The 17,115-nt window shown below is 40.3% G+C and overlaps 1 protein-coding gene across 1 annotated transcript in view; it reads left to right on the plus strand.

Annotated features, from left to right (window-relative positions):
- Positions 1 to 17,115, plus strand: part of WWP1 (WW domain containing E3 ubiquitin protein ligase 1) — an 86,619-nt gene that overhangs the window by 8,554 nt on the left and 60,950 nt on the right. Inside the window, exon 2 of the mRNA XM_086608719.1 lies at positions 14,999 to 15,089. Within this exon, the coding sequence (XP_086464845.1) occupies positions 15,020 to 15,089 (70 nt within the window). The 5' untranslated portion in view covers positions 14,999 to 15,019. The remainder of the gene's footprint in view (positions 1 to 14,998; positions 15,090 to 17,115) is intronic.

Genomic DNA, 17,115 nt, shown 5'->3' on the forward strand with positions numbered 1-17,115 from the left:
GAACGATGTAACAAACAGCAGCACTCTTGGTTAACGTCTTTAATGTTGTTTTATGTTCCTTTTGAATTTATCAGTTTGTTAATTTTGCTGTGACTGCAGTAGAGATGTGCTTATGGTAGTCATGGCTATTGTGACTAATAAGGTGGTGGTGATGGGCACAAATTCTTGTGAATGGATTTTGTAAGCTATCTGGGCACTCTTGGGATGTACTTACTCAGGCTTCCTATGTGTTCTGAAGCCCATACTTGTCCTTTTTCCATATCGTTAACATGGAAGTAATACTTAATATGAAAGTGCCTACATGTAAATAAGAAAAGGTTTTCTTTTTGCAGTGTAGGCATACTAAAATCTGCCTGTGTTTTTGAGATATATCTTGGTATATTACTTTACATTGCTCTTGATGAAAGTCTGACAAACAATAATTTGTACCAACCATTAGGATTACCCATAGCAGAAGACAACCCAGAGAGGCTAAAGACTAGTGTGTAGCTAGTGTATTATGTATTCTGGCAGATATGAAGGCTATTCAGCTGAATATTAAAATGAGAGAGAAAATACTTTTCTCTGATTTCTTGACATTATGTATTGGAGTGTCAGCCTTTAACTACTGCCTTTCTGTTCAAGCAACCTGGAAGTTGTCTACTCCATTTGTTTCACTGTGCATGTGGTCCTATCTCTAATACACAGAGAAGGCATTGTAATATTTTTTCATTATTTGATGTTGTGGTAGGACCTAGGAGCATCATCGTGATTAAGGTTCACAAGTGAAGTGTAACCTAAATGTTTTGCCAGTAAGTTGCTCTATGAGCAGCGGAACTAGGCTTCATCCAAATTTTTCTTACATCGTCACAATTCCTTTTCCCTCTGCAGTTCTAGACCTTTCTTACTTGTAGTAAAAAAAGCCACTATGCACAGCTCTAGCTCAGACTGGTTTAGAGCTGTGTTGTGGTTGCGTAGCCTTTGAGCCAGGCAGGATAGGTAGCTTGAGTTCGTGCTGCAGCCCTTTGCTCAGCAAGTGCAGGAAATTGTGTCCTTTTCTTCCATCTAGCTGTTGATTTTCATGAAGCTTGTGGGAACTTAGTGTATCAGAGGACATTACTTTTCAGTTTGTTTTAACTGGGTCTGGTAGTGAACAAATTCGTTTAGAAGAATGGAGATGAAAGGAAGAGCGGGAAGAGGCAGGTGGACAGTGAGTCATACATGTGATGTTTGCTTGGCAAACCAGGCTAAAAAGGCCTTTGCTAGTTTAAGGCAAAGCAGAACAGCCACATGTGTGCAGTGGATTCATAGCCTGTCATTTGTTTGGACCTTCTGCATTACACTCTGAAAAATAGTTGGTTTTTTTTAAACCTCTGTAATTGTACTGCAGTTTTTTTTAGACCGTAGTATGAGTCTGGCAGTATGTTGTAGATGATGCGTGGATCAATATTACAGCATCTGAAACAGTGCTCAGTGAATGTGCTTGAAAAAACACAGAAAATTAAATGGTTTTGTATGTAGCTTACTCTCCATGCCGATAGGAGTGGACAAAGATTTATTTTCTGGGATGAGGGAGTGGGAACTGCCTATAGGTTGTCTTAAGAAAGAAATACAGAAATGTTTGTATCAAACCTAGTGTGTGAAGAATATTAGTATGCATCCAAAGGAGGGCAACAAAGATGGTTTGACTTAGAAGGCATGACTTACAAGGAGCAACTGAGGATATTTGGTTTGTTCAGCTTAGAGGAGACTGAGGAGTGACCTCATTGCTGTCTACAGCTTCCTCATGAAGAAGTGTGGAGGAGATGCTGATCTCCTTTTCTGTCCAGTGGTAGGATGTGAGGGAATGGCTTAAAACTGCATCGAGGGAAGTCCAGATTGGCTATTAGGAAGAAGTTCTTCACTGAAAGGATAGTCAAGCGCTGGAACAAGCTCCCCAGGAAGTGGTCATGGCCCCAAGCCTGTTGGTGTGCAAGGATAGACTAGAATACACTATTTAAGTTGGAAGTGACCTACAACGATCGTTTAGTCCAACTGCCTGACCTGTTCAAGGCTGATCAAAAGTTAAAGCATGTTGTTAAGGGCACTATCCAAATGCCTCTTAAACACTGACAAAGAGGCATCGAGCACCTCTCTAGGAAGCCTGTTCTAGTGTTTGACCACCCTCTTGGTAACAATGTTTCCTCATGTCAAGTCTGAAACTCTCCTGCTGCAGCTTTGAATGGTTCCCACATGTCCTGTCACTGGATACCAGGGAGAAGAGATCAGCACTTCCTTCTCCCCTTCTCCTCCTCAGGGAGCTGTAGAGAGCAATGAGGTCATTGCTCAGCCTTGCTTTCTCCAAACTAGGCAAACCCAAAGTCCTTAGTTGCTCCTCATAGGACATTTCTTCCAGCCCTTTCACCAGCTTTGTTGCCTTCCTCTGGCTTAAATTGTGGGGTCCAGAACTGCATGCAGTTACTCAAAGTGAGGCCACAACAGCACTGAATACAGAGGGATAATCACCTCTTCCGACCAACTGGTTATGCTGTATTTGATGCACCCCAGGATGTGGTTTGGCCTCTTGGCTGCCAGGGCACACTGCTGACTCATGTTAAACCTGCTGTCAACCTGCATCTGCAGATCCCTTTTTGCAGGGCTGCTCTCCAGAAACTCACTTCCCAATTTATACTTGTGCTTGGAGCTGCTCTGTCCCAGGTACAGAATCTGGCACTTGAACTTGTTAAATTTCATGCCATTGATAATTGCCCAATGCTCCAATCTATCTGGATCCCTCTGCAAGGCCTCTTCTCCCTCAAGAGAGTCAACAGCACCTCCCAGTTTGGTACTGTTAGCAAACTTGCTAATGATGCATTCAACTCCTGCATCCAGATCATTGATAAATATATGGAACAGGACTGGCCCTAGATTTGAGCCCTGAGGAGCACTGCTGGTGGCTAGTTGCCAGCCAGATGTAGCCCCCTGTAGTTTACGACAACCCTTTGAGGTCTGCCCTTCATCCAGTTCTTCACTCAGCACATCATGAACCTGCTCATCCCACAGTTGGACAACTTGTCCAGAAGGATGCTGTGAGGGATGGTATCAAAAGCCTTACTGAAATGCAGAAAAACTACATGCACCACCTTCCTTTTATCTGTGAGGTGGGTGACCTTATCAAGGATATCAGATTACTTAAACAGGACTTTCCCTTTGTGAACCTATGTTGACTCTGCCTGATGATTGCATTGTTCTTTAAACGCCTTTCAGTAGTACACAGTGTAATCTTCTCCATAATTTTACAGGAACTGAAGTTAGACTAACGGTTCTGTAGTTTCCTGGGTCTTCCCTCGTGCTCCTCTTGTAAATTGGAATAACATTGGCTAACTTCCAGTCAGCAAAGACCTCCCCAGACTCCCAAAACGTTTGGTGGATGATCAAGAGGGGTCCTGCCGTAGTATCTGCTAGCTCGTTCAGTACTCTGCGATGAATCTCATCAGGCCCCATGGACTTGTGAACATGGAGCTGCTACAGTGGATCCTTTACAATTTCAGTGTTCACAAATGGAAAGTCACTGTTCTTGCACTCGTAGTCCTCTGATTTAGGGGACCAGGCAGCCCGAAATCTGTTAGTAGTATTAAAGACTGAGGCAAAAAAAGCATCATGCCTCCACTTTTTCTTCATCCCCATTAGTCAGGTGACCGTCTTCAACAAGTATTGGTCCAACGTTTCCTTTAGACCTCCTCTTTCTATTAATGTAGTTAAAAAAAAAAAGCCCTTCGTGTTATCTGACACAGCACTGGCCAGTTTCAACACTAATTGAGCTTTGACCTTTTGCGTCTCCTCCCTGCATATATGAACCACAGCTCTATAATCTTCCTGGGAAGCCTGACCTTGCTTCCAGAGATCATACAATTTCTTTTTCCTCTTGAGCTCATGAGGAGTTTGCTGTTCAGCCAAGCTGGTCCTCTGCCCTGCTTGCTTGACTTAGAGCACAGTGGAATTGCCTGCTCCAGTGCCTTTACAAGGTGGTTCCTAAAAACTGACCAGCACTGGCGACTCCTCAGCCCTAAAAAGCAGATTCCCAGGGTGCTTTGCTAAATAGCTGCCTGGATAGCATAAAGTTTTTCTCTCTTGCAATCCAAAGTAGCAGCTCTGCTGGCCTTTTTCCTCATTACACTGAAAATTTTCAACTTGAACATTTTGTGATTGCTGTGGCCAAGACAGCCACCTACTATCACATCTATGAGTCCCTCTCTATTCACAAATAACTAACAAGTCTAGGAGCATCTTTCCTAGTTGGTTCACTGAGTACTCGTCACAAGAAGTTAGCTTCCACAAACTTTAGGATTTTCCCAGACTTGCTCGTCACAGCAGTAGGATATTCCCAGCTGATGTATGGGAAGTTGAAATCTCCATTAACAACAAGGGCTACCGATCCAGGGTTTTCTTCTAGTTGCCTACAGAATAACTTGTCACTGCTAACATTCTGGCTGGGCAGTCACTGGGAGACATTCACTATGTCTCCTTTGTTTTCCATCCCCCTCATCCTTACCCAGAGGCTCTCAGCTACATCATCACTAACTGTAAGGGCTGTAAAATCAAACCCTCTGCTTACATACAGTGCAGCTCCTCAACCTTGCCTGCCTTGCCTATCCCTCCTGAACAGCCTGTGGCTCTCCATCCAAGCACTCCAGTCATGGGATTCGTTGCACTACATCTTGCTAGTACCAATGATAGCGTAGCTCTGGGAACTGTCCAATGCTTCCAGTTTAAGAAGTGTTCAGACAGGGCTCTTAGATACATCGTTTATCTTTCAGGCTGCCCTTTGGGGAGTCAGGAGTTGGACTTGATGATCCTTGTGGGTCTCTTCCATCTCAGGATGTTCTGTGATTTAGGAAGAATGACGGTTTGCTTTTCAGTTCGAATCTGCTCGGGTCTGCTGTCAGGTTGGTATCTTGGAAATTAGTAACTAAATATCTGCAGTGTATCACAGAGCTTGAAGTATCTCTGGAGAAACTATTAGGAAGAACTAATGCCTTGCCTTGCTTACAGGGCCTTCTAGACCTTGAGTAAGTCACTGAACCTGAAACTCTACTAATGTCAAAGCAGATTCTAAGGAAGCCATGGTATATCTATACATATCAGTATGTGCTGTGGGCTCCATGAAAACATGAGAAGTGAAATGCTACTCTGTCCCTTACTGTTTTGGCTGGTCTGAAGATTCACTCCAAAAAGTGTGTTGATGATAACAGAAAGTATGAGAACTTTCTTATAGCTTTGTTCTCCTTTGTTTTGTTGAAGTTGGATTTACTACTTAACATTTTTGGGTCCTTTTTCAGTCATCTCAGCCTCAAGTAATTCGTGTTTTTGAGAATACTTGTGAGCCACTCCTAGGTAAAGGAGTGAGGGATATCGGGAGATGGAAGATGGTTTTGGTAGTACTTTTGAGTTTTAACAGGAAGAAGCAAGACATTCTGCTGTCAAAAAAGGACCTGTGCGTCCTGGTGGACACCAAGTTGAACATGAGCCAGCAACACATCTTTGGGTTTACAGATTCTTCTTCAGTTCTGAAACACATCTGGTCTCTTATTTCTGTGTAACTAGTTTCTGAGATGAAACTTTCCCAATTTCAAAAGGAGACACCCTTATTTTTTTTAAATGATATAGAGTTACTGGTTCTTTCTGTATGGAATATGGTTAACATCTGTAGCTTTTTCTTTTTTGAAAAAATCAGTTAATTAGACATACATGCAATTTGCTGTAACAAAGTTGGAAAAATATTGTGCCTTTGGTAGGGATGTGATCAGAATATATGTAAATTTAAAGGGTCTTGGCATTAAGCGTGTTCACTTAAATTTGGTCCTTCTAAGATTAGTAATCATCGCCATTTTTATTGTTGGTAAATAGTGAAATAGACTTTCACATCAGAATTGGATTGAGTAAAAATTCCAAATTTTGGAAGTCTGAATGAAAAGGAATCTGCTAAGAAATTTAGTTGCATCTGAGATAAAAGTTCTTTTTTCTTTTCTGTTTTTTGTTCTTATTTTCACATCAAGAAGCTTACTTCCAACCTTGCAATTTTTGGTTTTATTGTAGAGGAGTCATAGAATCATAGAATCATAGAATGGTTAGGGCTGGAAGGGACCTTCAAAGGTCATCTAGTCCAACCCCCCTGCAAGGAACAGGGATATCTCCAACTAGATCAGGTTGCTCAGGGCCTTGTCCAACCTGGCCTTGAACGTCTCCAGGGATGGAGCATCCACCACCTCTCTGGGCAACCTGTTCCAGTGTTCTACCACTCTCATAGTAAAAAATTTTTTCCTAATATCCAACCTGAACCTACCTCCCTCTATTTTAAAACCATTACCCCTTGTCCTATCATAACTGGCCCTCCTGAACAGCCTCTCCCCATCTTTCCTGTAGGCCCCCTTGAGGTACTGGAAGACCGCTATAAGGTCACCCCGGAGCCTCCTCTTCTCCAGGCTGAACAGCCCCAACTCTTTCAGCCTGTCCTCATAGGAAAGGTGCTCCAGCCCTCTTATCATCTTCGTGGCCCTCCTCTGGACCCTCTCCAACTGGTCCATGTCCTTCTTATGTTGGGGACTCCAGAACTGGACGCAGTACTCCAAGTGAGGTCTCACGAGGGCAGAGTAGAGGGGGAGAATCACCTCCCTCGACCTGCTGGCCACGCTCCTCTTGATGCAGCCCAGGACGCGGTTGGCCTTCTGGGCTGCAAGAGCACATTGCCGGCTCATATCGAGCTTCTCGTCCACCAGTACTCCCAAGTCCTTCTCCTCAGGGCTGCTCTCGATCCAATCACCACCCAGTCTGTATTTATGCCTGGGATTGCCACGACCCAGATGTAGGACCTTGCATTTGGCCTGGTTGAACTTCATGAGGTTGGTACGGGCCCACCTCTCCAGCCTGTCAAGGTCCCTCTGGATGGCATCCCTCCCTTCCAGCGTGTCGACGGCACCACACAGCTTGGTGTCATCGGCGAACTTGCTGAGGGTGCACTCCATGCCACTGTCCACGTCACCGACAAAGATGTTGAAGAGGGCCGGGCCCAACACGGACCCCTGAGGGACGCCACTTGTGACCGGTCTCCACTTGGACATTGAGCCGTTGACCACTACTCTCTGAGTGCGGCCATTGAGCCAATTCCTTATCCACCGAGTGGTCCATCCATCAAACCCATGACTCTCTAATTTAGAGAGAAGAATGTCGTGCGGGACAGTGTCAAAAGCTTTGCACAAGTCCAGGTAGATGACATCCATTGGTCGACCCTTGTCCACCGATGCTGTCACCCCATCGTAAAAGGCCACCAAGTTGGTCAGGCACGATCTGCCTTTGGTGAAGCCATGTTGGCTGTCACCCACCACCTCCTTGCTCTCCATGTGCCTTAGCATGGTTCCCAGGAGAATCTGCTCCATGACCTTGCCAGGCACAGAGGTGAGGCTGACCGGTCTGTAGTTGCCCGGGTCCTCCTTGTTCCCCTTTTTAAAAATGGGGGTTATGTTCCCTCTCTTCCAGTCATCGGGGACCTCGCCAGACCGCCACGACTTCTCGAATACAATAGCCAGTGGCTTTGACTGAGTCATGACTCCCCTCCTCCCTTCCCTCTCCTCATTGAAGGAAAATGGTTTTTAAGAATTGAAGAGGAAAAGTGGAAAATTAAGTTTTCTTTGTATCAACAATTTCATGGCTTTTAAAAGCTATCTCTTCTATTTTGGACTATTGTATAACTCCTTTAGTGTGCTGGTTTAGGAACTGCATTATCCTAAAAGCTACTATACTGTCTCTAGTTTTTCTAGTTTTGGTTTTACTGCCACTTATTAACACCTAATTTTGGTTTTATCTTGTGCTTTTATTGTACTGTCTTTTTTGATAATGTAAAAAGGCCAGTTACTCCAGCTCTGCTAAAGGTTTTGGAGAAGTGACCAGTGGTTTCAGGAGGCTGTAGGGGTCAGAATCTCTGTGTACTGTAACTGTTGTGATCTTCTGGCATGTGAGGTGTGGGAAGGAGGATGTGCTTGGGAGACTACAATATCAGCCATTCTGTGGTTTTGCCAGGGTCTTAGTTTGTCCTAATTGATCTGTGGTTACCCAAAATAATTTATACAACTGAAGTAATATTAATTTTAAAAATAATTGTTATAGGGGTTAATAAATAGGTTGTACTATTCCAGTTGATGTAACGGTTATGTATGATGAGGATGGTTTAGACAGAAGCGTTGTGATAACTTATCATCTTTATGCGGTTCTCAAGAGTCGGTCTTAATTCATTTTTAGTGTCCAGGAATTTGGGGGTGGGGAAGGGGGTGGGTTTGTGCATATCAGTGAAATAGTTCTGAAAGTAAAGTTTCACATCCTTTAGACCAATGAAGTTTAACCTGAAACTTGAATCAGGAGGTAGAGCAAGTTCATATTTGGGGATGCGTGGTGACTGTAGCCCTGTTAGAATTAATTCCCTGATTTTCAGGAAGATTATAACTGCAAGGATGGCGACTCTTACATTACTGTATGTAATCCTCTTTTTAAGATTATGTAGAGATAAACTCCAAGGTTTTAACCCTTAATCAACATTCAGTAGCCCAACTGGGCATTTATTTTGAATAACAAGAAAAAGGGATTTAAGACTGAGGGGAAAAAAAGTGTGCATGATGCAAGAAAGCAGTAAATAGTGCCCATAGGACATAGTGTTCCCTTGCCTATTTATGGTTAGGGCTTGCATTATTTGAAATAAAACTTTTAAAAATTGTTCATTTAAAAAAGTGCTTCTTCTCCACCAGTGTTGTTTTTTTTGTGTGTGTGGTTTTTTGTTTTTGTTTTTCCTCATATAAGCTTTCTTGCAAATTAGATCAAGAAAGTACTGGTATTTTGCTTTTGATATTTGTCTCTGGTTGTGAAAACTCAGTCCTCCAAATGAATATCATCACTTCACTTTGTGTAGCTGACATCTCATCCCTTCCTTCACCAAGATCAGACAACTTGTTTATTTGAAATTTTGGTTATTTTTGGCCATAGACATAGTTTCTTCTGGCTCATGAAGACAAGATACTGCTAATCCTTGAAGCTTCCAGTATTTGAAGAATTTCTAGTTGTAGAACTTCTTTTAATCTTTCTCAGTTTATGAAAATTTTTGCTTCTAATGAGGCAAGAGAATGACGGTGTAATCCCATCCTAGTGCAACTCGTGTCAGTCCCTCTGCTTTGTGACTTCTTTACTGTCCCTGCTTAGTTTCAAACAGTATATACTTGCTCTCTCTGCTGCCACCTTGCCCCCCAGAAACCGGAGATTTTTTTGAAACCATTATGTCAACACTACTTTCTTAATTCAGTAGCCTTTATTTTTGTTTTTAACATGTTCCTCATACACTTATAGAAGATGAGCAGATTTACTTCTGTTCTTTGTTGTTGTTAGACTTCTCTTTCAGTGTCTTTATTCTCCTCGAATAGTGCTTTTCTTGTCCTGTCCTTTTCTTGAATATGACAGTCAGTACTAGTGCCGTGCACAATGTCTCTAATACTGTTTTTATCACTGCTGCAGTCAGTTCATGTGATAAATAAGGTTGTTGCCCTGTGTCCCATACCCCCCATGGCTGCATCATGGTAATAGTTATCCTATCGAAGGCTGAGGGGCTGAGTTTTGGATTATGCTTCTTTTCTTTGATTGTTCAGCGGCATTTGCCATATATCCAGACCAGCGGTCGGGGAGTCACAGGTGTCCAAAGGTCTCGATGATATCCTTCGTCTTGTACAATGTAACTTAGCCAACTTTTCTTCCTGAAGGCTCTGTATATGTGGAAGAATGCCGTGTTCAACTGGGAGTGAATGTGACCCCGTGTGCATCCGGCAGTGAAGACTTTGTTTGTTTTTACACTAGTATAAGGGTAGCTTTTTTGATCATGAATGAAAATTACAAACATTGTGAAGTGAGCAGGCTCTCTTTCCCTGGGAACCTGCATCAGAGTTAATTAGACTATAACCTGTGAACTTCATTTATAAATGTCAGTAGCGGAAGTTGGATAGTTACTGATCAGAACAACTTACGACTGAAGTCTGACATAATTTTTTTAACGTATTCCTGAAAAATAAGTTACTGGAAAAACTAATTGATTATTTTCTTCTTTTGACTCAGAGAAGATGTAGTGTTTCCTTCCTCCTTAATTCTTAACCAGTTAAAAAGGATGAGTTAGGCTGCAGCTTTGGAACATGATGAGACCAGAATCAGACAGTTCAACTACTTTGCTCTGTTTAGTAAAGCCCTTTTGAATACAAAATACACATAACACTTTCTTCATGTATTGATGAAAAGCTATGTTTATTTTAAAAACTTTGAATGCTTTTTTTCATTTCCATGTATTTTAATTTGTTTTTCTAAATAGTATTTGACATACATGTTAGTGCATTATTTTGTTTACAACATACTAAAAATTTGGAACTGTAGTCATTGCTGTGTAAATGTACCTAGGTGTACCATATTGGCAAGAATATAAGATAGACTTCTATTCTAGAAGGATTTTCATTTTACAGGGGCAGGAACAGAACGTCAGGGCACTGTTGACATCGGGTGCAGTCATGTAGTTGTTGCAGAAACATGCAGCCCCTCAGCCAACCCTAAGCCTGACTTTGTTTCGTTTCCATCCTCTGTTGGATCTCCCTGACACTGTAATAATTTCTTCTAGCCATCATGGTCATTTTTTTCTCCAAGTGGAAAGATGCAAAGCCAAGTGTAGTGAATTTTCATTTCCCTGTTATCAGGAGATTGGCAAACACGAGTTTGCCAAATGCAGTTAGCAGCTTAGGAGCAAGCAGAGCCAGAAACTCAGGTTAGGGCAGGTGGTATGCCTTGCAGATAAATCAGCACCCGAAACCTGAAGTCTGAGAAGATTAGGGAATGAACTGTCTGCCTGAGGACATTGGCACACAGTTTATTTCTTTATAATTTCTATATTCGTTTTGCTTTGTGCATGCTAGGAGTAGAGTTAAAAAACACACCCCACAAAACCTGACCAAACAACCAAATAAAACCCCCCAAAACCCCCTAGCATTTTAGATCTATGCAGGTTAAGCAGTAAGAGGCTGGGGGGGGGGGGGGGGAACCAGTAAAAATAATCAAACTTTGTCAGTTACAAAAGTATACCTAAACTAAATTTTTTAATATGTGCTTAGAACTAGATTGCAGATCTTGGTTTCTTGTGAAGAATTTGAGTTTACTTGCCATCGAATTAATTGCATGTGTTGCTCCTTTGTCAGTGACCTCCAAAGCGGGATGTGCAAGACCATCCATCGAGGTGCAGGAAGAAAATACTAGGACTTACATTTTGTCTGAAAAATAAGAAAGAAATTGAGCTCTGTTTAATAGACGTATTGATACTGGCACCCTCATTCGACCCATATGTCAGGTGGTCCTGTGTCATGTATGGTTTGTGAGGTGTCCTGAGGGCAGATTTGTTGTTCCACAACGTGGTGAGGGTCACAGTAGTAGTTTACATGTCTCCAGTTAGATGGATTTATGGTTTACGTTAGTTTAACTAAACTAACCCTCACAAAATGAGCAAGTGACTTGCAAAATCCTGCAAAGAGACCACGGATTGAAGATAATATTAATAATGTATACTGTGTTCAGCTCTGGGGCCCCTAATGTTAGAAGGACATGGACCTGTTGGAGCGCATGCAGAGGAATGCCACGAAGATGACCCGAGGGCTGGAGCACCTCTTCAGGCTGAGAGAGTTGGGGTTGATCAGCCTGGAGAAGAGAAGGCTCTGTGGAGACTTTCTAGCAGCCTTCCAGTAACTAAAGGGGGCCTACAGGAAAACTGAAGAGGGACTTTTTGCAAGGGCCTGTAGTGATAGGACAAGGGGCAATGGCTTTAAACTGAGAGAGGGCAGATTTAGATTAGATATAAGGAAGAATTTCTTCCCTCTGAGAGTGATGTGATGCACTGGAACAGTGTCCAGAACAGTTATGGATGCCCCATCCCTGGCAGTGTTCAAGGCCAGGTTGGATGAGCCTTTGAGTAAATAGATCTAGTGGAAGGTGTCTGTGGCCATAGCAGGGAGGTTGAATCTAGATGATCTTTAAGGTCCCTTCCAACCCAAACCATGCTATGCTTCTATGAGCACAAATGAACAACAAAAACATGGCAGAGCTGATGCTTCTCCTACTCCTAGTATGAGCTTCTGGTCAGCCATATTATGAGGTAAAAACAATGGCAATTAGATCTGACAAAATGTTGGCCAAAAAGATTTGGGTTATTTGAAATACAGGTGTACATCCACCATCGTTGATGTTGAACCTTACACTAAGCTAATATTGTACCTTGAAATGTCAGCTAATGATAGTATGAACCCATCACAGTTAGCAAGACGTTTAAAAACAAGGCATCCAGAACATGAAGACAAATGTCTACAATTTTTTCAGTGGTATTTAAAGTCATGTGATACTCAGTCTAGTACTTCATGAGATTTTACTAAACATCATGATAGGTCTTTAGAAGCCTTTTTGGGGGTTTCTCAATAGCAAAAGACATAGAAGGCACATACCATTGGGGAAACACTTGATCTTCCTGCTGCAGTAAAAATATCTGAAATAGCATGTGAAAACTGGTGAGAAACTAAAATACATTCCTTTGTCAGCAGATACTGTTGGAAGATGTCTGGAAAACGTTGCTAAAGATTTGAAGGAACAAATACTACAACAAATTACACAGTGTGGGAGACTTCCTGTGCAATATAAATGTTTGTAATGTGGCTCAGTGTATGGTAGTTGCTAGATTCTATCTTGATAATGAAATACACAAAGAAGTAAGTCACTAAGGAAAGATGTACCATGGAAGATACATTCTTAACAGTAAATGACTTCTGTAGTAACAACATTTTTTTTTTTAAATGGAAAAGCTGTGCAAATATAACCACTGATGGAGTGGCTGCTTTGACTGAAGTGAAAAAGGATGCTGGGGTAAAGTTACAAGGAGAGCACCACGTGTGACATTGATTCACTGCATCATGCATAGGCAAGCAACAAAGAAGTTAGAGCCAGAAGTGCATAAAGTCCTGCTGGATGTCATCAATGTGCTTAGTTGTATGAAGACAAGACCTTTAAATAGTAGAATCTTTACAATGATTTGTAATGACATGGGAACTTACTGTGAAAATCTTTTGTACCATGCAGAGGTTCACTGGTTATCATGGCAAAGTGCTTGTAAGAGTTGTAAAACTTAAAGATTAATTACACATTTTTTTTTTGTTGTTCACAAAAAGACGAGCGTTCTCAATTTGCTGACCTGTTCTGTGATGAGAAGTGGCTGTCAGCAGTATAATGACTAACAGGTATTTAAAAAAAAAAAAAAGAAATCAAAACACTTAATGTGTCCCTTCACGGTAAAGGTGACGTTTTAACAATAAGCAAGTAGATGACTGCTTTTTGAAAGAAACTCGTGCTATGGAAAGAGCGTTTTGAAAATGAATGTTTGGAAGTGTTTCCATCATTGTGTGATTTCTCTGGCCAGAAAAGATGTGTGTCATCTATAAAAACTCTCATGTCTGTACACTTCAACTTGGAAATAGAATTTCCTCACCAGTTTAAAAGTCTTCCGAATGAAAAGTTTCAGGGAGTTCTTGAAGCCATTTGTTAAAAATACAAAAATGCAACACCTTCCATTAGTTTGCAATAACAACTGATTGGTATCAGGGAAGATGGAAGAGTACTGGCCAGATTTCAAGAAAAACCCTTGTATAATTAGTGGATTGGAATGAAAAATGAATTATTATGATTTAGTAAGTGCAGCCAGTGATGCACTTTCATTTGGATGTACATATCTTTGTAAATTGTCTTTTCCAGCTATCGCAGCCATTAAAACCAAGTATTGAAATAAACTGAATTTAGAACCAGACCTTCAAATCCCTGTATTACAAAGTGTTAAGCCAACATTTAAAAAATGAAGCATATTCAATCACATAGCTCTAACAAAAAAAATATTTTTTTAGCAGGCACGAAAAAGCTTTTTGTATGATTAATAATAAATTTATTTAAAAATACTGTTTATTTCATCTTTATCTCATCATTTTTAATTTTTATTTTTGTATGTTTTATAATGTACAGAATATCTGAGTACAGAAGTACATATATATAATTTATAAATAAATATACACATATTGGAGGTGCCTGCTCAAAAATTTTTTTACTGATAAAGGTGCACAATCCAAAAAGTTTGGTGACAATTGTTCCCATATTATTATTGATACCAATTAATGTTCAAAGAAGTAAGCATATGGAAGTTAATCCAGATCATGGAAAGTGTATTTTAAATGTACATGTTCTTTTCTCATGGAAAAATAGTTGTCTGATAGAAAATGAGTATTTTACTTCTAGCTTTGTTTCAAGTGTAGTAATTCAGGAGAGCAGGGGTTATGTTGTCTGCATGAGCTGGGATGCCCCAGCTAGGACCAGAGCCACACCGTTTTAGTTGCCGAATGATAAGATGGGGTGCTCCTTGTAAAGTGCTTACTGTCTCAATAGATGAGGGAAGTGATCTGTGGGTGGACAGCAGTGGTATGGAAAGCTGGTTGGAAATCTAGGGATAGAATTCAAATGTTTGTTGTCTGAATCACTTGTGTTATTGCTTGAGTATCTCATTCTGGAGACAGTTGATTTTCAATCATGTAAACGTTTCAGATGTTTTGTTCGTTGGAAGTTGTTGGTGCTTAGCTCATTTGAAATTGGACCATAAGCATACTTTCTGGAGATAGGAATGTTGGTATATCACAGCTGAATTTTTCTCTTGCCTTACACAGTTGTTCTAAACTATGTAAATGTATGTGTTACTGAAGGGTCTTGGCATCCTTAAAGGTAACATGGGACAAATTTCCAAAGTAACTGTTTTTTTTTTAACTGGTGTTATGAAAGACTGTGTTCTACTGTACCTAAGTAACATTTGGTAACTTGCTGATTAGTTGAGCGTTTTTTTAAATAGTTGTAACTAACATGCAGATATAAGTAATTTTTAGTAACCTACCTGTGTGTTTTGTTTTTTTAGGCTAAAGCCTAAACCTCTGACATGGCCACAGCCTCACCAAGATCTGATACAAGTAACAACCATAATGGAAGATTACAGATGCAAGTAACAGGCAAGTAGTGATTTGTGTCATGGTGATTTTTACAGGAAGACATACATATTCTATCAAAGCAATCTTCAAATGAGTGTAAAAACTGCATCAGTGTAGTTAATATTTTAATTAACTTGATTAACTATTTTAATTTAATTTAATATTTAAATTAACTTTAATTAATATTTAACTTGATTGTTACAGTTAAGAATATGACTAATATATGTAGATGAATTGAAGCTAGGTAGAAGTTATACAGTGAGTTGGATGACAGAGCTGAATGGCTTCCTCAAATTAGAAAAAAAGAGATTCAATAAAACAGTAGGGACAAATGTAAGGAAGTTTGCTTGGGAACAAATAGTTAATGATGACACAAATTCTATAGAGGGAACACATAATATTGAAATTCTACAAAAAAGATGGGCAGTTGTAGTGAACCCAAAGCTGAAAACAGATGCAATGTTATAGTGAGGCTGGAGGAGATCACAAAATCTGCTTGCCTTTCAAAAGATTAAGGTCTTTGATTACATATCAGATAAACATCTGCTGAGAGTAATGTAAGTATTCTGTATTATCCTTAGGGCAGCAGGTTGGATAACACAGCCATATGGAATAGTTTAGGTTAGAATGGACCTTTGGGGATTTCCTGGTCCATCTTCTGCTGAAGGCAAGGCTACCTTAGAAGTTGGATCAAGTTGCTCAGGTTATTGTCCAGTTGAATTTTCAGTATCTCAGAGGCTGTAGATTGCTAGCTTTCCTGGGCAGCTTGTTCTGGTGATAAACCACATGACTGTGAAAATGGTTTTCCTCCTGTCCAATTGGAATTTACTATGTGGCATCTTCTGACTGTCTACTTTTTTCCTTTTGCTCTGCTGATTCTCATAGTTTGAGGCAGAATTCAGCCGTCTCAGTATCTGGCAAAAAAGTTAAAAGTGAAAATGTTACCAGTAAGTAGTTAGATATTGTGCATAAATATATATATGCATAAATGTACATGTGTCTATGTATATAAATATTATTTTACCATTGATAAATAACTTGAACTTTCCAGGGGTCCCAAGAAATCTGGGAACCCTGAAGTAAGGAGGAATACATGACTAGGAATATATTAAGGGTATCTTGAACAGAATTTGGAAAAAAACATGAGTAAGGTACTAGGTCTTAAAAAAAGCTGTGTCTCAGGAAAGATACATCGTGGTGGATGGTCCAGAGATGGCCAGGTTATCTGAGAAAAGATGCATTGTTGGAGAGTCCTCAAAATGAATATTTTATCAAATTAGATATGAACCTTAAAACTGATTAACCTTGTGTAAGGATCACATAATTTGATAATGTGATGAATCATCAAAACTGGCAGTAGCTAATAGCAGGATGGAGCCGCCTGTAGATTGAAATACATTTAACTGTAACAGACTTATACAAATGACCCGTAACTTCAGATCTGTGTATGTAGTAATGATCATTTTGATATCTTGTACTGTACTGCTCCTTATGTAAGTAGTCTTGTATTTTTCTGGCACTGGAGGTTCTCTTGACTTCAAGAGATCTGGTTCAAGGATTGAAGTGGGAAGAAATCTGTACAACCTTCAAGATTAGTTTTCTGAAGGTTTGGTTCTCTGATCAGTCTTTATTGCAAGATCAGAGGAATGCTAGTGTCAGTGCAGGGAAAGAAGTGGGAGACAATGTGAGACTGTAATATTGCTGACCTACAGATTAGTTTATGCTGCTGTAGGATTTAGACTTACATTTCAAAACTATACTTAAGCACTTTTATAAAAGGCAGCAAGTAGCATATACTCATTTTGTAGACAAGGAAATTCATATGGAGTGGTTAGGTGACTTGTTCAAGTTTAGACAGTTACAGCATGTTGCTGACAAGTCTGGCCATCAAAATTTTTCCAAATATACTTGGTGAGATTTATTGTCTTGTTTGTTCTTTTTGAATTTTTTTTTTGCTAGTGTTTTTTACTTACTCCTGATTTTTTTTAAGAGAAGTCCTAACCAAAAAATGGTAACGGTCTCCTTCTGTGTTTGGGAACTTAAAACT

The sequence above is a fragment of the Tauraco erythrolophus genome, chromosome 3 (genome assembly GCF_009769465.1).
Source record: "Tauraco erythrolophus isolate bTauEry1 chromosome 3, bTauEry1.pri, whole genome shotgun sequence".
Classification (NCBI taxonomy): domain Eukaryota; kingdom Metazoa; phylum Chordata; class Aves; order Musophagiformes; family Musophagidae; genus Tauraco; species Tauraco erythrolophus.